Below are 20,530 nucleotides of genomic sequence, written 5' to 3'. Positions count from 1 at the left end.
GATGACAAGCGTCTACTTTTGGCCAAAAGGTGGAATTCAAAGAAAATGCCTTAATCCTGCACTGGGCTCTGCATTCGATCTCAGAGAGGCACATGCCTGTACACGCACCATTAGAGTATCACCTCCACACACATACACCACAGATAATCTAGACAAACGGTATAGTGCCCTGTGGGCTATGTAAGAATGAGGGAAAATAAGAATATTTGTATTTGTATGACAAAATGATGATACAATAGAAAAAGAATTAAGACAGATTTGGTATGGGGCAGGTGGGGGACAGATTCAGTTGAAATTTTATGAATGCAAGCTGGGTGTCGTGACACACCTTTAACTCCAGCATGGGGAGGCAGAGGCAGGTGGATCTCTGTGAATTCCCGGTCAGCCTAGTCTACAGAGCGAGTTCCAGGACAGCCAGGGCTACACAGAGAAACCCTGTCTCGGGAAACAAAACAAAACAACAAAACAAAACAAAATCCCATGAACACACTGTATTTAAAAAAGAAAATTGGGGGGCTGGAGAGATGGCTCAGAAGGTAAGAGCACTGACTGCTGTTCCAGAGGTCCTGAGTTCAATTCCCAGCACCCACATGGTGGCTTACAAACATCTATAATGGGATCGAATGCCCTCTTCTGATGTGTCTGAAGACAGCTACAGTGTACTCATATAAATAAAATAAATAAATGATTAAAAATACAAAGAAAGAAAAGAAAAGAGGGCTAGAGAATGGTTCAGAAGTTAAGAGCTCTTCCCACCCTCTCAGAGGGCCTGGGCTCAGTCCCCAGCATCCATGTTAGAAGGCTCACAGTGCCTGTCCCTCCAGCTCCGAGGGATCCAACACCTGTTTCTAACTACTTTGGACCCCAACACACACACCAACACACACACACACACACCAACACACACACCAGACACACACACCACACCAACACACACAACACACACCAACACACACACACACCAACACACACACACCAACACACACAAACACACCAACACACACACACCAACACACACACCACACACACACACACACCACACCGCACGCGCGCGCACACACACACACACACACACACACACACACACCCCTCCAGTGCTTGGATTAAAGGAATGTGTCAATGCACCACCAGGTCTACTTTTAAATCTTCTTTTTTTTCCTTTTTCTTTTTTTTTTTTTGGTTTTTCAAGTCAGGGTTTCTCTGTGTTCCCCTGGCTGTCCTGGAACTCACTCTGTAGACCAGGCTGGCCTAGAACTCAGAAATCCGCTTGCCTCTGCCTCCCGAGTGCTGGGATTAAAGGCATGCTCCACCATGCCCGGCTCCCAGCCTACTTTTAATTCTTACAAACAGTTATTTAAAGTGTGTGCGTGTGTGAACATGGGCGTGTGTTGACACTTATATGTATGCATGTTCACATAGGTGGATGTCAGAAAACTCTCAGAAGCAGGTTCTCTGTTACCACGTGGTACGGAAAGAGTAAACTCAGGGGGGCTGGAGAGATGGCTCAGCGGTTAAGAGCACTGACTGCTCTTCTGAAGGTCCTGAGTTCAAATCCCAGCAACCACATGGTGGCTCACAACCATCTGTAACGAGATCTGGCGCCCTCTTCTGGAGTGTCTGAAGGCAGCTACAGTGTATTTACATTAAATAAATAAATAAATAAATAAATAAATAAATAAATAAATCTTAAAAAAAAAAGAGTAAACTCATGTTGTCACCCTTAGCCTGATGAGCTATCTTATCCCCTCCCTCACTGGGGGATTCTACCACTGAGCCAGCCCCCAGCCCCTCACTGGGGGATTCTAGGCAGGGGCTCTACCACTGAGCCACGCCCCCAGCCCCTCACTGGGGGATTCTAGGCAGGGGCTCTACCACTGAGCCACGCCCCCAGCCCCTCACTGGGGGACTCTAGGCAGGGGCTCTACCACTGAGCCACGCCCCCAGCCCCTCACTGGGGGATTCTAGGCAGGGGCTCTACCACTGAGCCACGCCCCCAGCCCCTCACTGGGGGATTCTAGGCAGGGGCTCTACCACTGAGCCACGCCCCCAGCCCCTCACTGGGGGATTCTAGGTAGGACTCTACTACTAATCTACTAATCCTCCTGCCTCAGCCTCTGTGGCGGTTTGAATGTGCTTGGCCCAGGGAGTGGTACTATTGGGAGGTGTGGCCCTGTTGGAGGAAGTGCGTCACTTTGGGGGTGGGCTTTGAGATCCTTCCCATAGCTGCCTGGGAGACAGCCTCCTCCTAGCAGCCTTCAGATGAAGGTGTGGAACTCTCAGTTCCTCCTGTACCATGCCTGCCTGGACGCTGCCATGCTTCCCACCATAATGATAATGGACTGAACCTCTGAACATGTAAGTCAGCCCCAATTAAACATTGTCCTTGACAAGAGTTGCCATGGTGATGGTGTCTCTTCACAGGAATAAAACCCTAACTAAGACGCCTCTCAAGTCCTGAGACCACGAGCATAAACCACCACACTCAGACCAACTGAGAAGTCTCTCCCGCAAAACCGCCAGCCAGGGAGGCGCAGCTGGCACTTGATAATCCCCTGGATCCCGGTCTCACCTGATGTCTGGCACCCACCTTCTGGAAGTCCTTCTTGGAGATGAGGCCACGGGGGTCTGTGACGTAGTCCTGGAAGGCCTCAGAGCCTACGATGTCCTTGAGTTTCAGAAACATGTCGAAGAACTTGAGAATCATCTCCACGTTGGACGAAGATTCCACGAGCATGTCCACCATCTGCCGCGCGATCATACCGTTCACCACGTTTCCTGCAGGAGACCTGGGTCAGTGCTGCCCAGCAGGGCATCTGCTCTGGACCCTCTGGGCTTGCTCGCTCTCCAGCTCAGGAGCCACCTATGGCTTCCTAGGACCTACCCACTAGGTGGACCCTTTCTGGCCCCTCTCATGCTCCAGGGAGAGGATCAGCTTGTGATCTGCAGCAGTGCACTGGCCAGCCCTCTCCCTGGGTGGAAAGATTATCAGCAAGGACAATGGAGGTACATGTCAGCAATGGGGGTCACATGCCCGGAGGGGGGCGCTGTGTCAAGAACACCCCAGGGGAACCTTACAAGGGCAACATCACTGTATGGCTCCCCAGCAAGAAAGACTTGGAGAAACTTGCGGGTATATAGCTGGTAAACAGGCAAGGGAGGATTCACACCCAGAGCCTCGTGAGCCCTGAGCTCACACACCTAAAAGCTCCACACCAATGAAGCTGGGTATGGAGGCACTTATCAGAGATGCCAGCACTTGTGAAGCTGAGGCAGGAGGACTGTCGTGAGTTCTAGGCTAGCCTGGTCTATAGAGTGGGACTCTGTCTGGAAAAATTAAAAGTAAGAACACTTGCGTATGCACCCAGCATGTATACGGCCTGGGTTCTAGGCTTCCATCCCCAGCACCGTGCATAAGAGAAACTACCTGAATGCCTGTCAGTGGAGATTTAATTAAATGAATTTACCATACACTTCTCGATGGAGTACTATGCATCCACTTAAAAGAATGAGGAGGCTGAGCATAGTTCCCAGTGACCGGAAGAGAGGGAAAAGAGGGGAGGGGAGGGGAGGGGAGGGGAGGGGAGGGAAGAGGAGAGGAGAGGGAAGAGGAGAGGAGAGGAGAGGAGAGGAGAGGAGAGGAGAGGAGAGGAGAGGAGAGGAGAGGAGAGGAGAGGAGAGGAGAGGAGAGGAGAGGAGAGGAGAGGAGAGGGAAGAGGAGAGGAGAGGAGAGGAGAGGAGAGGAGAGGAGAGGAGAGGAGAGGAGAGGAGAGGAGAGGAGAGGAGAGGAGAGGAGAGGAGAGGAGAGGAGAGGAGAGGAGAGGAGAGGAGAGGAGGAGGGAGGGAGGGAAAGAGGGAGGGAGGAAGAGATGCAAGAAATGTTTCTCAGCTAAAATAGTTTTGTTTTGTAGCATGTAGTTCAGGCTGGTCTCAAACTCTACGTAGATTAGAATGGTTCTGAATTCTTAAGTCTCCTCTCTCAGCCTTCTGTGCACTGAGATGACAGTTGTGTGCCATTGTACTCGTCGTCGTTGTCGTGGTCATCGTCCTTATCATCGCCATCATCATCTTATGTGTATGGTGCTTGCCTTTACGTATGTTGCTGAACCCAGATCCTCTGGAAAAGCAGCCAGTGCTCTTTAATTGTTAAACCATCTCTCCAGCTCTAGCTTTTTTTTTTTTTTTTTAAATATATGAGTGCTCTATCTCTCTGTATGCCTGCATGCCACAAAAGGCATCAGATCCCATTACAGATGGTTGTGAGACACAATGTGGCTACTGGGAAATGAACTCAGGACCTTTGGAAGAGCAGTCAATGCTCTTAACCACTGAGCCATCTCACTCTCCAGCCTGCTCCAGCCCTAGTTTTTGTTTCTTTGAGAGAGAGTTTTTTCATAAGGGCAAGCTGACCTGGACTCACCATGTACGTCAGGCTATTATTATTATTATTATTATTTTAAATCAAAGGCTTTGTTTTAAGTTGCTGAATTTGGTGGATATTTGTTATGCAGCAAAACTGATATATTTAATCACTACCCATGTACTATATTGGTTTATTTAATAAATATTTTATTTTGTTTGTTTTGTTTTGTTTTGTTTTGTTTTTCGAGACAGGGTTTCTCTGTATAGCCCTGGCTGTCCTGGAACTCACTCTATAGACCAGGCTGGCCTTGAACTCAGAAACCTGCCTGCCTCTGCCTACCAGGTTCTGGGATTAAAGGCGTGCGCCACCACTGCTGGCTTATTTAATAAATCTTAAGTTCACAGATAAAGTCTTCAGGCAACTCATTTTATTACACTGTCTCTGTGGAATCAATAAATTAGCATTCACATAGTCAGAAGCTGTCTGTTGACCCTTGTACGGCAACCTCTTCATCACCATTGCCCCTAGCATGACGTCAGGTGGGGCTCAGTGGTAGCCCCATTCTTGGGTTTGCCTGCACCCCCACCCCGGTCCCTACCCCACCTCCAGTGCTCACCTTCCAGGAGGGACAACAGCATCACCACCATGTCCTTCTGTAGGTCCAGCAGCTCCTTCAGTAGCTCTATCTGGCTGGAGTCCTGTAGGGCACATATAGATGTGAGAGGCTGCCCCCTGCAGCATGCCTTCCATTGGTTTCGGGCTCCCTCACCTATCCAGTGGGGTCTAAGTCCTCTTCCTCCTTTCTCTTACCTCTGAGGGAACCCGCGTCCAAACATGTTCCTCGGAAGCAGAGGAAGGGCAGAGAGACAAGATTGTGGGGTGGGGTTGGCACCCAGGGGCAAGTGTGTGTGTGGGGGGGTATGAGGCTGGCAGCTCAGGAAGCCGTGAGTCTTGGAGAGCAGACATTCAGGTCAGAGCAAGACAGACAGACAGACAGACAGGGACAGATACTGTGGACAGAGACTCAAATCTTAGGAGGATAACATTCCAGCATGGTGCCTGGTCTATGGGGCGGTTGGCCATGCCAGAGCTAACTGTGATGGGTGGGTGGGACCGTGAGGAGGTGCGAGAGGAGAGGCTGCAGGTGAGGTGGACAGCTGTGCAAGTTATGGCATGCCATTTGGGGGAACCTCAGAACATAGCACATGCCTGACCACAGTGTCCAATGTGGGAGCTCACAGAAACCTCTGTCAAAGTCCCCCGTGGTGGCATCTGTACTCTACTGAGTCCCATGGACATGCCATTCATGACTTACACATGAGCTGTGCTACCTGCTTGCACTGTGAGCCGCTCATTCTGACCCTAATGCAACCCGTGGTTCCAAAGTTTGGCATTCTGACCCAAGGCCCCAACAAACTAGGAAGTAAGTATCTTTAGGTTAAGTGGGCCTGGGCTCTGTGCCTTCCCACGAGCCTCTCTTAGATGCCACAGTTGAAGGGGTGAGTTATAATTCTTCCAGAGCCCATGGGGCTACCTCATGGCTCTAGGAATGAATACATCCGTGGGTCTGGCCAACCAGAACTTTCTTCCCCAGGGCTGAGACCACTGGCAAGCACATGACCCAAGATAGCAGTTAGAGAATCTTGGATCTTTTATTTAAAACTTTTAGGAAAGACCTGTTTCACACAGCCTGGAGCTGCTAGTGTGGTGAAGTGAAGCCTACCACCATTTTTTTCCTCAGGCCCTAAGTACATGATTCTAGGCAGGTGTTCTACCACGGAGTCACACTTCCAGCTCCTTGTATTGAATATCCCTTATCACGTGTGTCTGGAGTATGGCTGATGAATTATCGTAATAATACTTGAAAGTTTGTTTCCACCAATATTTAAAGATTACACCGGCATCACACGTCCAACTGTACTGAGAAACTGAATTTTCAGTTCAATTCCTTTCAAAATCAGATGGCACACTGGACAAATTAGGAGGTCTCTACTTTCTTAAAAGAGACACTGCTTTTGGGAAATTATATGGAATACTTGTCTGCCACCTGCCGGACAGTTATTGTACTGCACCGATGTATTTGCAATGGTGAAGTTGTGTCTAGCGCCACGTGATTGCCTGCAGTGCACAAACTCGCATAACTGTACATGGAAGCTTTGACTAAGGCGACCAAGCAGAAGCACAAAATGGATGAGGTGTGTGCGAGGCATTCACGAAGCTGCAGAGGAGCAAGGCAAGTATTCTGGGAGCAGGATCCTTACATCATGGGTACTTGGCAAGGGAGTCTTCTGCCGCAGGCAGGGTAAAAGAAGGGACACTTCAGCCCCAAGTCCTAACCTAGCAACATAGTCCCACCCTATTCCCCAGAGCTGGAAGAATCTGGGATGACCTCATTAGAAGGAAAATGGTATGAACTTGTCCTAGGAGAGTTCTGGACGGGAGGGATGGGCTCCAAGGTCAAACCGGTGGAAGTATAGGTGGGAAATGAGCAGTTTAGTGGGGAAGAGGACAAAGCATGCAGAAGACCAATTCAGAAGGGGTTTGGGCCATGGGGAGTGAACCTGTCTGGAGCATGCGCAGAGCACTAGGGGACCGACCAGTGGGACAGGGGCCGATCAAGGGGATTCTAGGGGATGGCTGGAGGGAAAGAGCTGTTCTCAGACGAACTCAAACCTGAGCCAGCTTCATCATCATGTGCGCGAACACGTGCAGGAAGCCCACCACGGCATCCCAGAGGCGACTGTGCGCCAGACTCTGCTGGTTTCCGGTACAGGGTCCCTGGGGAACAAAGGGTGGCCTGAAGCCCCAGCAGGAGCGCGGGATGCGGGCAGCTCCGCCTCCGCAGGTCCCCGAGTGCGGACCCTACCTGGATGTACTCGGTGAGGCTGTTGAACACTTGTTTAGCTACCGACATGGCTTTGGAGAAGTTTCTCTTTCCCTGTTCCTCGATGACATCCTTGCCCGAGTAATACCAGTAGAAGTCACTGATGGATTCCTGTGGGTCCGGGAGGGCATGAAGGATGCTGGAGCCATGCGCGGTCCCTCGGGCCTCTGGCTCAGGTCCCATGGGGCTGGGCCACCCTTCCTCACCTGCAGCCGCAGGAGGTAGTCCACTGTGCAGATGATGATATTGATGGTGGTCGTGTTCCCAGTCTGTGTCCGTAGGTAGTTTTGGAAATCTGAGGAAATGAAAAATGTATTCATTCAGTGAGCGCCTGTGTCTGGGGAGACAATGGTGTCTACTCTTTTAGGGTTAGGATCAGGGTTCATATTTCATGCCTACTGTGTGCCAGAAGTCATGAAATTACCTTTGGAAGTATGAAGTATGTGTGCCACACAGGGATGGAGGGTCACTTAGATATTTATCAAAAGACATTGTGGAGGGTCTCCGTGCAGCAAATGCAGTAGGGTTTCAGCCTCCCACTTTCCCACTTCTCTTCTCTTCTCTTCTCTCTCTCTCTCTCTCTCTCTCTCTCTCTCTCTCTCTCTTCGTAAAATTTAAAAGATTACTTTATGGGCCTGGAGAGATGACTCAGTGGTTAAGAGTATTGGCTGCTCCTGCACAGGTCCTGGGTTCAATTTCCAGCACCCATATAGTGGCTCACAACCATCTGTAACTCCAGTCCCCGGTGATCTGACGCCCTCTTCTGGTCTCCTCGAGAACTGCATGCACACAGCACCCATACATACTCGATACCCATACACACGAAAAAAAATTTTTTTTCCATTTATTTAGGTATGGGTATGATAGTCCCTGTCATTAATTCCAGCACTAGGAAGACAGTCAGGTAGATCTTTGTGAGTCTGAAGTTAGCCTAGTGTGCAAGTTCCAGGCCATTCAAGGCTACAGTGAATCCTGTCTAAATATTTTCATTTGTTTATTCCTGAGGAGAAGCAGGGGAGGCTTGTACATGCTAGATGCTAATAAGGCTAGAAGTCAGCTCTCTCCATCCACCAAGTGGGTCCTGAGAAGGAGTTCAGGTCATGAGACCTGGCAGCAAGTCCTTTATCCACTGAGCTGTCTAACCAGCTTCTCTTTTTGTTTCTCTGAGACAGTCTGGAGAGTGCCTCAGGCTAGCCTTAAACCCTCTTACCTCAGATTCTCACTTACCAGAATTACAACTGTGCTACCCTCACACCCAGCTTCAATTGTTTTTATTTATATTAACTAATTAATTAATTTAGTTCTTTTTTTCTTTTCTTCTTTTTTCTTTTTTTTTTTTTTTCTTTTGGTTTTTCGAGACAGGGTTTCTCTGTAGCCCTGGCTGTCCTGGAACTCACTTTGTAGACCAGGCTAGCCTTGAACTCAGAAATCCACCTGCCTCTGCCTCCCAAGTGCTGGGATTAAAGGCGTGGCGCCACCATGCCTGGCTTAGTTATTTTTTTCAAGACAGGGTTTTTCTGTATAGCCTTGAGTGTCCTGGAATTAGCTCTATAGACCAGACTGGCTTTGAATCCAGAGATCCATCTGCTGCTGCCTCCTGAGTGCTCGGATTAAAAGCATGTGCCACCATTCCCAGCTTTCAATTGCTTTTAATTAATTTTTCCTGAACAAATATTTAATAGATAGAGATAAAATCCTCCATTTCTTTGTCCTTGTTCTCTTCTTTTGTTTTGTTTTGCGTTATTTTGCTTTGTCTTGCTTTTTGAGACAGGCTATCATGTAGCCCAGGCTAGCCTTGAATTTAGTATGTAGCTAAAGAGACTGGCAGATCCTTGGTTCAGCAGGTCTAAGTGGTAAAGGTGTGTATATATGGCAGGGGACACTTCTTGTTCAGTGAGAAATCCTGTTTCAAGACTATAAGGCAGAGAGTAACAACAGAAGACACCTGATGCATCACAGTCACACGCATCACACAGTCACACACATCACACAGTCACACACATCATAGTCAGTCACACACATTACAGTCACACATATCACATAGTCACACACATCACACAGTCATACACACATCACAGTCACTCACACAGTCACACACATTACACAGTCAGACAGTCAGACACAAACACACATCACACAGTGTCATAGATACACAGAAACCTCTCACAGACACACACACAAAGACAGACAGACACAAACACACATCACACAGTGTCATAGATACACAGAAACCTCTCACAGACACACACACAAAGACAGACAGACACAAACACACATCACACAGTGTCATAGATACACAGAAACCTCTCACAGACACACACACAAAGACAGACAGACACAGACACACACACACACACACACACACACACACACACACATACACACTTTCCCTCTGGGTGGTTTGTGGCTTTCTATGTACTGTGAACATTGTAAACACCACCTTGTGGCACTTGTTTGTCATGGGAAACAGCTTGCAGGGAAGGTTGGTCAGTCTTTAGGCTGCTCTTGGTTTCTGGGCTCCCTGGGCAGCCAGGCGGCTTGGACTCTCCCTGCCAGAGTATCTCAGCACAGGGACTGCAGGCCTCTGCCACCACGCCCGGCTTAACTGTCCCTTCAGCGTAAGCTGTTCGAGCCGCACAGAGTTTAATGAGTGGGCTGCGTCACACTGGATTTTGTTAAATTGGCACAATGAAGGCAGAGCCTGCGAACATTCTCACTTCTGCTACGAGAGGATCCGTACATCTCCTGGGAAAATGTTCTCTGTGATAAACAAATGAATAAATCAAATATATTCACTTTTAAGCACCAAGCAATTGGTACGTCTGTGGACTCTGGCGTCCATCCTTTAGAGAGACGGCTGCCAAATGCCCGTGGGAAAGCCGAGTGTGACGAATTGCCCATCTGGGGAAACTGACTTCTGGCCAAACTGGATTTTGGCAGACTGCCTTTGGGGAGTTGGACTGGCCAGAGGAAGTGAAAGTGAAGCTAAGTGGTTGGCTTCCAGAAATTTCAGAAGCCAGAGAAACTTGTGATTGTTATTTGTTTCTTTGGGACAGGGTCTCCTGTCGCTCTGGCTGGCTTCACACTACCTATGTAACTAAGATGGCCTTGAACCCCTGATCCCCACAGTAGAGCCGAAGGCAGGACGTCATTGCTGGTAAGAGGAAGGATTGGAGTAATTTGGGTGACTTTTGGAAGCCCCGCCCCCACCCCGCCCACCCTCCTCCTCACCATTGTTGTGCCCCTCGCAGAGCAGCTGCAGGAAGCGGAACAGGTCCTGTGTGAACTCGTCATCCGCCATGACTTTCTCTCCTGGGTGGGAAGAAGGGGAGCCAGGAGGGGTCAGATGTGCCAGGACACAGCACACACATGCACACAACCCATGCACACTGCACAAGCATGCACAACGTATGGGGGGGGGGGGAGGGCTGGAAGGAGCAAGCAACACTTCAAAGACACTGTGAGGGCCACCGGCATCCAAGACACCAGCCCGTGAGCTCTGTAGATGGAGGCCTGAGGAGCTGGCCTCCTCATTGGCTCACGAAGCTAGGGCCTCAAGTGTCTTTTCACATCTCCGATGTCACCACTTGTGTGACATCTAGGAGTGACCCAGCTGACATTCAGCAGCTGGTATAACCCTGAGCCAGACTCCAGGCTGCAGGGGTTAATGGATTATAGGGGTTGGGGTCACTTGCACACAAGGCTCTGGGCAGGGGAGGGCTGGGCTGGGAAGAGACGGGGATTGAAAGCCAACCAACTGGCCCCAAAGCTTCAAAAGCAGCCAACCAGGGAAAAGTAGAGGGGAGGTGTGTCAACATGGTCCAATCAGAATAGACATCTGAAAGAAACCAATCACGGTGCGCGCTGTAAGGCTAGATTGGGAATGGGCCAATCAGAGCAGGCGCAGAGGGCACGCGCGGCACCAATCAGAGTGCTTGCCTCCAACAAGGACCACCAGACTAGGTTTGGGACGCACAGCGCAGAGAGGGTGGGAATGGGGGAGGGCTCATCCCACCCTGGACTGGGAATCTGGGTCTGGAAGCCCCCAAAATATCCAGCTGAAAAGGGGACCTTGACTGTCTTTTCAAACTTCTGTGTTTCATAGGGGGGGAAACTGAGGCTTACGTTAAATAAAACTTATGTCACCCACCTCTGAACTCGGGGAACCTTCCCTATGGGATCCCCTGAAGGGGCCACCGCCCTGACCTCCCTGACTGTCCCAGATCCTCAGCCCCAGGGGGTATCAGGAGTTAGAAGGGGGTAGGGTGGGCGCAGCACAGCAATGGATGGCGGGGGAATTACCGTTTTGGCGATTGATGACTGGGGCAGCCAACAGGATGGGAGGAGGAAGCAGGAGAAAAGAGGAAAAAGAGACAGAGACGGACAGAAGTACAGCGACATGGGACAAAGACACAGACACACAGAGAGAAACAAGCATAGAGAGAAAGACAGTCGTAAGGAGACAGAAGGGAGTTGGTTAGCAAGGAAGAGGAATGTGGGGGAAGAGAGGGGAGGGAGAAAGGGAGGGAGAGAGAGAGAGAGAGAGAGAGAGAGAGAGAGAGAAGAGAAAACACATACACAAGAGAGGCAGGAGGCAGAGGCCAGGGTGAAAAGTTAGACACGTCAAAACACAGCAAAGAGGAGACTTGATTAACCGGATTAGGGACATTAATGAACAGCAACCAGAATGAGACTTGGGGCACGTGGAGAGAGGGTCCACGTGGTAATGGGTGACGGAACACCAGACCAAATGATACCCAGGGGTGGAGCCCATGGGAAGGGAGACCCTGGAGGCATGGGGTGTGTGTGCTTAGGACCGGGAATCACAACCCTGTGGGAACCTAAGGGAACTCTTGAGAAGAGGGGTGCCTTGGGGGGACTGGGGCTATGGGCAACCAGTGGGACAGAGAACAGGATCTTGAGGAAGGTGATGTCCCGGGGAGAGGGGCACCCAGAAGAAGGTCTCACCAGTTCCGTCCTCGTTCACCATGCCCAGCCCCTCTGCCTTGTTCTGCCTCTCGAAGGCATTGAGGTCCAGGACGCTGAGGAAAGAGATGACTGAGGTGAGAAAGGTCCGGTTTCTGTCTTGCATGGCCTGGCAGCCCCCACGGCAGCTGACAAGCCATCAAGACCAGGATGTAATGCATTAGAGATAGCAGACAGAAACTACTCGCCCACCCACCTCTCGCCGTCTGCAGATACCATTCCAGCCTTCGCCCCTATTCAATCCCTTCACCCTCTGCCTGCGTGCTCAGGCACCTCCTGCCTCTCTCTTCACCCCATCCCCACCCCACCCTCTTCCTCAAGCCTCCGCCACCCTGGCCCTGTGAAGTATGCAAGCTGAAATCATGAAGACACAGAAAACATCAGTTAGCAAATCCTACAGAGGGGCAGAGAAAAGTCAGCCCACAGCAAGAAGGGAGGAAAGAAAAATGGTGGAAGAGCCAGACGAATATGGTCATCTAAGAGAGCCGGTGAGCCCTGCTGGGACCCTTCTGTGAACTGTCACTAACCAAGGTTCCACTTGTCTGAACCTTCATTACTATTCCCCCCTTGTCCCTCCTTTTTTTTTTTTTTTTTTTTGGAGACAGGGTCTCAGGTAGCTCAGTGTATTCTTACACTCTCTGTAATCCTCCTGCCTCTGCTTTCTGAGTGCTCCCCCCCCCCGCCCCCCGCCCCAATGTGTCACATCTTATCCTCTCTTCCATGGTGGAGGAGGAACTCAGGTCTTGCACAGCTTAGGCAGGGCTCTGCTGCCAAGGTACAATGCTAGCCCATAACTCAATGGGTCCATCCCCCCTCCCTTCTCCCTTCCTCTCTCCCGCTCCCCCAGACGCGGTTTCTCTGTGCAGCCCTGGCTGTCCTGGCACTCCCTCTGCAGACCAAGCTGGCCTCAAACTCACTGAGATCCTCCTGCCTCTGCCTTCCAAGTGCTGGGGTTAAAGGTGAGCACCACCACGACCCACAACTCGGTCTTACAACTTGTGAGATTCTTCCTAGTAAACGCTCTAGTATTTGTAGGGCCCTTTTCCTGGACCAGGAGAGTGTAAGTAGAGCCCGCCAACGCCCCGCCCCCAGGCCCCACCCCCGCCAACGCCCCGCCCCTCAGCAGAGCAGAACTGGAAGGGAGCCCCCCACCTGCACGTTTGCATCAGCGCCTGGATACTCTGGAAGAAGCCCACTTCCTTCTTGTCCTTCAGGTAATCCAGCATTTTCTGCAGTGGAAGTGGCAGGAGAGAGGGGTGGGGGCGCCTGGAAGCCACTCGGCAACACCCCCCTGCCCCCGCCCCCTCTCAGCCCCGCTTCCCAAGATCCTGCGCAGCTGTTACCTGCTGCACTTCAGCGTTCCCTCCGTTAAGGATGGAGATACCCAGCTTCAGGGTGGAAGACACCATGGCACCCGTCTCTCCTGGAGGTCGCAGAGACCAGGCCAAAGAAACAAATTAATAAAATAAATGATCTGTTCAGCCTGAGGTTTTCACACACACACACACACACACACACACACACACACACACACACACACACACAAGACCTACCATAGGTAGGTGAAAGAGGGGGAAGAAGTTTATGTACAGACAGGATTCTATGTGTGACCCAAGAGTGCAGGGGAGATTCAAAAGACAGACATGCCAGAAAATCAGCAGGAGCTGAAGTATGTATGTAGTTGGAGGCATGCAGAGGGGGGCAAGCAGGGTTGGCAGGGAGCGAGTGGACTGGGGAGGACGTGGCAGGCGTGTTCACAGCGGGAAGGAGGGGTGCCTGGGATTGGGTGGGGCAGAGACGGCACCTTTGCAGGCACTGATCATCTGCAGTACCATCTCAGCGGCACCCCGGTTGTGCAGCCTCGACTGCTGGTACAGGAGCCTCTGCTTCTCCATCTCCTTCTCCTGGGGTGGGAACAGGTTTGAGTGCTCGGCGGCAGCCTAGCCTGGGATCCCAGGGCCTCTCCTTCTCCCTCATCTGTCTTCTCAGCTACAGCCATATCCGCCAACTCTCCATGCTCCAAGGGGCTCAGATTCTGTTCCTCTCCTGTACCTGGCTCACGTCTGCAGACCTCCAGCAGGTCAGTGCCTAAAGTCTATGAACATGCTCTATGCTCCTGTCTGTCACTCTCCAATGGAAACCTGGAATTCCTTATGCTGTGGAAATGTTGTCAGAACTCTTGCTACTGCTACCAAGAAGACTCACAAATGCACCCACATCACATTACAGTCTCAAATGTCTTGAAATATCACTTAATGTGCACTATAACCTCTTAATGAACCCCTGCTACATCTTGGTTCAGATAACTAAATAAAGGACAGGCACTATCCAATTCTAGACTTAATGTAGGGTTGGTTTGCTTTGACAAAGGTCTTACAGTATAACCCTGACTGGCCTGGAACTTTTGGCAATCCTCCTGCCTCAGACTTTCAAGTGCCGGTATTATAACCATAAATCAATCACTATGTCCAGCTTATGGATTTGTATTTTAAATATATTTTTAAAGGTGTATTTATTTTATGTACATGTGTGTGCACACACGCGTGTATAAACAGATCTGAATGTCTCTATGGACACTTTCTGTGTGCATGCAGTGCCCACAGAGACCAGAAGAGGGCACAAGAACCCCTGGAACTGGAGTTACAGGTGGTTTTGAACCACCATGTAGGTGCTGGGGAGAGACATCAGGTCCTCGGGCAAAGCAGAAGTGCTGTTAACTGCTGAGCCATCTCATTAGCCTCTAAACATCTTTTTTCTTTCTTCCTCCCTCCCTCCCTTCCCTTTTTTTTTTTTTTTTTTTTTTTTGGTTTTTTGAATCAGGGTTTCTCTGTATAGCCCTGGTTGTCCTGGAACTCACTTTGTAGACCAGGCTGGCCTGGAACTCAGAAATCCGCCTGCCTCTGCCTCCCGAGTGCTGGGATTAAAGGCGTGCGCCACCATGCCCGGCTCCTCCCTTCCTTTTTTAAAGTGCAAGTTCCTCATGCTGGCCTAGGCTGGCCTAGAACTTATGATTCTTCTGTCTCATCCTTCTGAACACTGGGATGGCAGGTCTCCAACACCACAGCTGGCTGTTGTATTCTACTTTTATCCTTCTCAGACACTTTCTTCCTTGAGAAACCCTCCCTGGCACCCTCTCACTCTGTGTCTGAGCTGCTGTACCGCTGGAGCTGGCCCCATCTTGGCCCTACCCTTCACCAATGCCTCCCTCTGTTGCCACTGTGTGCCCAGGTGCAGCACTCTGGTCACAAACGGAGTGAATGGGAGTCAAGAGTTTCCCCCATCCCCCCTACCTCAAAGGACACCTCCACTTCCTCTTCTTCACCTCCTTCTTCGCCATTTTCCCCGCCCTCCTCCAGGTGGCAGCTCTGGGGAGCAACATCAGTTAGTGAGAGAGCAAAGTGGATGCCCTGTTCCCCACCCACCTCCCTGGGAGCCCCTTCAGTGTGTGGAACACTGTGGCCAGGGAGATGGGAACACCGGCAGAGCTGAGGCAGGAACTCACCTTTGCCATGATGTCAGCATAAGCCATGTATAGGTAGTCCTCGTCCAGTTTGCTGAGGAGGTAAGCAGAGAGACACGCCCAGTGGTGACATCTCGACAACTTTTTTTTTTTTTTTAATTGAGATAAGGCTTCAGGTAGCCCAGGCTGGCCTCAAACTCAATATGGAATAACCCTGAGCCCCTCATCATGGTACCTGCACCTCCTGAGGCCTGGGATTCCAGCTGTGTCCCATCATGTCTGCTCTTTATGGTGTTGGGGATTGAACACAGGGCTTCATCCATACTAGACAAGTAATCTACCAACTGAGCCACGTCCCCAGCCTTTTGTTTGGGGGCAGATTCTGTCGATGTAGCCTAAGATGGCCTTCAACGCTGCTGTCTCATCTTCCTTAGAACTGGGACTACACATATGCAGCACCGTGCCCACCTTGAGGTCCATTTTACAATAGAGGTTTCTCTTTGTTTTAGAACGAAGTCAGGCGCTCTTCATGTATTAACCAATTTATCTCCACAGCAGTCCCATCAAGTATATTACCAGCCCCATTTTACAGATGTAGAAAGAGTCACAAAGGAGCTGGAGAGATGGCTCAGTGGTTAAGAGCACTGACTGCTCTTCCAGAGGTCCTGAGTTCAAATCCCAGCAACCACGTGGTGGCTCACAACCATCCGTAATGGGATCCGATGCCCTCTTCTGGTGTGTCTGAAGACAGCTACAGTATACTCATATACATAAAAATAAATCTTAAAAAAAAAAAAAAGAGTCACAAAGACCTGCTGGCCGAGGCTGCACAGCTTGCTCTGGAATTCAGCCTACATAGAGCAACATAGAGTTACGAGTCTCCCACAGATGGCAAACAAGATACTTGGCTTTTCCACATCCTTTGACGTCAGAGTCTTGACCATGGGCTATGTACATAAGCTTACCAGGGAGGGCGTCCTTTACTGGAGAAAAACAGTTAAAGATCTTGCTGGGGTGGGGAAGGGAAGGCTCCCCTTTCTTCCTGTCTGGCACCAGGTCATGATGTGACCACCCTCTGCTCCACACTCCCAGTGCCATGCCTTTCCCGCCACAGTAGGCTGAAATCTACTGAAACCATCATCCAAAACAAATCTTTTGAAACAGTGTTCAGCAGTGGCGTCTCAGGCTTGCAATCCCAGCGCTCGGGAGGCTCAGGTGATCTGATCTCTATGTGATCCATCCTGGGATCGCTCAAAAGGAACAAAACCAGGTGGGGTGTGGTTCCAGAGCTAGGGAGGCAGGAGGGTCTCTGTGAGTTGCAGGCCAGCCTGGTCTACAGAGAGCTAGTAGGCAGGGCTACACAGTGAGACCTTGTCTCAAAAGGTGGCGGAGGGTTGAGGTGAGAAAGGCACATAGTAAATTCTTTAGGCCTTTCTAGTCAGAAAAGTCTCTGTTGACAGGAAGCCTTAATGAGTAGGTGTGGTTACCTTCGAGTAAAACTTTCTTCAAAAAACAAAAGCAAATGAAACAATCTTTCCTCCCCTTACATAGCTCCTGTGGAGAATGATGCTTATAGTGGCAAGTAAGAAACTGATGTAGACTCCTAAGACCCAAGCTAAGTCTGACAGATCAGAGTCACCCTGCCCAGCCCCAGACACTCTAGAGCTTGATTTCATGCTACGTGAGAAAAATAAATCCCTGTGGGTTTTCATGTCCTCGTTCACAAAATAAAAGGAATTGGTGAGGGTAGTCTGTGTGAGCCAATGTGCATGTCAGGTGCGCAGCATGGCATCAGGCATAATCAAAACTCAGAATTTATTCAAGACAGTGGTTCTCTGTGTGGCTGTGGCTGTCCTGGAACTCACTCTGTAGACCAGAGAGATCCGCCTGATTCTGCCTCATGAGTGCTGGGAGAAAAGGCATGCAATACCCCCAGAGCCTGGCTAATCTTTAAGGTTTAAAAATGTGTGCGTGTGTGTCGTGGATATATATGTATATGTATATGTATATGTATACGTATATGTATACGTACACACACACACACACACACACACACACACACACACTGAGTGCAATACCTTCAGAGGCCATAAGATGGAGCCAGATATCCCCAAACTGGATTTATAGATGGTGGCCAGCGGTTATGTGGATGTTGGTACTGAATATGTGGATATGGGTATGGGGTCCTCTGTAAGAACCACAAGAGACCTTAACTGCTGTGCTACCTCCCCAGCCCCTCAGAAGCATCCTCACGACCATAGTTACTACTAAAATGAATTAATGGCCATTAATTCATTATCAAGTGTTCAAATGAGTTAGAAATGTCTCCATTCCTATCTAGTAGAGAAATTTCATATATGTTGATTCTCTTCACCCCCTGTAATATCATCCTGATCTTTGTCAGACAAATGCTTTTATTCCTCTTGCTTTGTTTTGTTACAGCTCTGGGGGGGTTGAACCAGGGCCTTGTCCCTGCCGAGCAAGCGTGCTACTTCTTAGCTCTATGTCCAGTTCTTTTTTTTTTTTTAAAGATTTATTTATTTATTATATGTAAGTACACTGTAGCTGTCTTCAGACACTCCAGAAGAGGGCGCCAGATCTTGTTACGGATGGTTGTGAGCCACCATGTGATTGCTGGGATTTGAACTCTCTATGTCCAGTTCTTAAGCAAGGCATGTTCTTCTTCTTCCTTTTTTTTTTTTTTTTTTTTTTTTTTTTGGTTTTTCGAGACAGGGTTTCTCTGTGTAGCCCTGGCTGTCCTGGAACTCACTCTGTGGACCAGGCTGGCCTCGAACTCAGAAATCCGCCTGCCTCTGCCTCCCGAGTGCTGGGATTAAAGGCGTGCGCCACCACGCTTGGCTCGAGGCATGTTCTTTTAATAAACCCATGTGGCATCTTTTGTGAACCCCTCAGACAGGATGTGTTCAGCAACAATATAAAGGACCTGCCTGTCCTCACAGAGTGACACTAAAGAGGACAATGACTGGGGACCAGTAAGGTGGTTCAGAGGGTAAAGGAGTTTGCTGCCAAGGAAAGATGAGTTTGATTCCTGGGACTCACACGTGGTTGAGGGAAACAATAGATTCCTGACCTCCGGCAGATATGCACACACAATAAATAAATAAGTATAATTAAAAAAATGTAAAGGTCAGGTGATTTTTGTTTTAAGGATCTGGGAACGTTTCTGAGGAGGGAGGGGGCCTCACCTCTTTTCAGTTAGAGCTGTGCGGCTGAAGTGTAGGACCAACTGGTGTAGTGGGTCTGGCTTCTTTTCCTCCACCTCTTCCTCCTCTTCTTCCTGCTCTCCAGCTTTCTGGGGGGATGGGTGAGGGTTGGAGGGGGTGGTTTTTTTTGAAGTCCCAATCGGTCCCCTTTCATAGTCTTGCTGGACTAGAATTTTGTCTCTTTTCCCAAGTCAAGCCTAAGGGGTCGCGCGTTTCTCTATGGAGGGCTCCCTTAGTCCCACCCAGCCCTGCCCCTCATCCCCAAGCAGTCCCCAGCTCACCGATAGGTCATCTATCATGCGGTCCTCGAAACTGTGGTCCTCAGTCAGGATCCAGGAGGCTTTGTAGCTCTCCAAGAACATGTTACACGCTCGGTGCCTGCAAGACAAAGGTCTCCAAGGCCCCTGAGCCTCTCCTGTCCCCCGCATCCCCCCGCCACCTGCATCTGCTGCCCTCAGTCCTAAGAATCAACCCTCTTGGTACTCCATCCTCCGGACTCTCGGTCCTTTTCCCTTCCTCCAAGTTCCTGTGCTATCCTCCTTCCTGGATGCCTTACGTGGGCAAGTTGTACAGGGGCGTCATGCGGAAACAGGCCACCACAGCCCTCCGGCGCTGCTTGGACAGAAGTTTATGCCACACCGCCTTCTTGGACTTGTAAGGATGCTCCGTCTAGGGAGTGGGGCAGTCTGTCATGTCTCCTCAGATCATGGCAATGACCCAAGTCCCACCTAACCCTAGCGAAGCTGTCCATGTGTGTTCAAGTCTACGTGCAGAGCCATCAAAGGAAGGCCTAGGCTCCCCCCACCCCCACCCCCGCCAACAGACTCAAGGCACCTTCCGGAAGCCTCACCCTAGCCCCAGTGCTTTATCACACTTGTCCCTAGATGCAGTATGCCTCTTTCCCAGATCCACACCGCTCCATGCATCCTTGAGAGAAAGGCTCTGTCCCTAGCCCCGCCTATCACCATTTGGCCCCGCCCACAGACCAGGCCCTATCCAAAGACTCAGCCACATAGGCGCCCGCCCACCTGGTCCAGGTGATAGAGCACTGCCGACACTTCCTGGACTCTGCGCACGATTTTCTCGGGATCATCCGCATCTTCCTCGCGGCCTGGGACGCCGCGGTACAGTGCCATTTGCCAGCGAAGAGATGGTGAGCCTTCCACCTAAGGGAGTAAACACCGGGGAATGAAGGCACCTCCCTGGCTGCCTGCCTCCCCCCACCCTGCGACCCCCCAAGCTTAGGCGGTGAATGCGAAGCAAAGTTCCTTCTGCAGAGCTGGCAAGTTGGCTCAGTGGGCAGGGGGCTTGCTGCCAAGCCTGAAGACCTGACTTCAACCCCGGGACCCACATGGTAGGAGAGAATTGATTCCTGCATTGTCCCTGACTTCTTCTACATGTATGTCAAGACACACGAAATACATACATGTAATTTAACAAAAAGTCCCTCTTCCATGTCGGATGCTTCACACACTTCCCCTCAAACGACTTACCTTTCCCTGAAGGTTAAGGTTGTTTTGAAGGAATTCACGGACCTCCTCATCTGTATCTTTCTGGGAAGACAAAGAAAGCCCACTGGGTCACTCTGGAGGCCTCCCCTTCCACCATGACCTGCA

At 50.3% G+C, this 20,530-nt stretch overlaps 1 protein-coding gene across 1 annotated transcript in view; it reads right to left on the bottom strand.

The window, feature by feature from the left end:
- Positions 1 to 20,530, bottom strand: part of Ryr1 (ryanodine receptor 1) — a 126,951-nt gene that overhangs the window by 31,765 nt on the left and 74,656 nt on the right. Inside the window, exons 71-87 of the mRNA XM_085841970.1 lie at positions 20,408 to 20,467; positions 19,943 to 20,080; positions 19,471 to 19,583; positions 19,196 to 19,292; positions 18,897 to 19,003; positions 15,733 to 15,784; positions 15,521 to 15,595; positions 14,035 to 14,134; positions 13,574 to 13,653; positions 13,383 to 13,459; positions 12,213 to 12,286; positions 10,476 to 10,556; positions 7,451 to 7,539; positions 7,227 to 7,355; positions 7,034 to 7,138; positions 4,977 to 5,058; positions 2,588 to 2,775 (exon numbers count right to left, since the gene is read on the bottom strand). Of these exons, the coding sequence (XP_085698096.1) occupies positions 2,588 to 2,775; positions 4,977 to 5,058; positions 7,034 to 7,138; positions 7,227 to 7,355; positions 7,451 to 7,539; positions 10,476 to 10,556; positions 12,213 to 12,286; positions 13,383 to 13,459; positions 13,574 to 13,653; positions 14,035 to 14,134; positions 15,521 to 15,595; positions 15,733 to 15,784; positions 18,897 to 19,003; positions 19,196 to 19,292; positions 19,471 to 19,583; positions 19,943 to 20,080; positions 20,408 to 20,467 (1,647 nt within the window). The remainder of the gene's footprint in view (positions 1 to 2,587; positions 2,776 to 4,976; positions 5,059 to 7,033; positions 7,139 to 7,226; positions 7,356 to 7,450; positions 7,540 to 10,475; positions 10,557 to 12,212; positions 12,287 to 13,382; positions 13,460 to 13,573; positions 13,654 to 14,034; positions 14,135 to 15,520; positions 15,596 to 15,732; positions 15,785 to 18,896; positions 19,004 to 19,195; positions 19,293 to 19,470; positions 19,584 to 19,942; positions 20,081 to 20,407; positions 20,468 to 20,530) is intronic.

This window comes from Mus caroli, unplaced genomic scaffold (assembly GCF_978045245.1).
Source record: "Mus caroli unplaced genomic scaffold, Mus_caroli_1 scaffold_8, whole genome shotgun sequence".
Classification (NCBI taxonomy): domain Eukaryota; kingdom Metazoa; phylum Chordata; class Mammalia; order Rodentia; family Muridae; genus Mus; species Mus caroli.
This window is presented reverse-complemented; position numbering and strand designations above follow the sequence as displayed.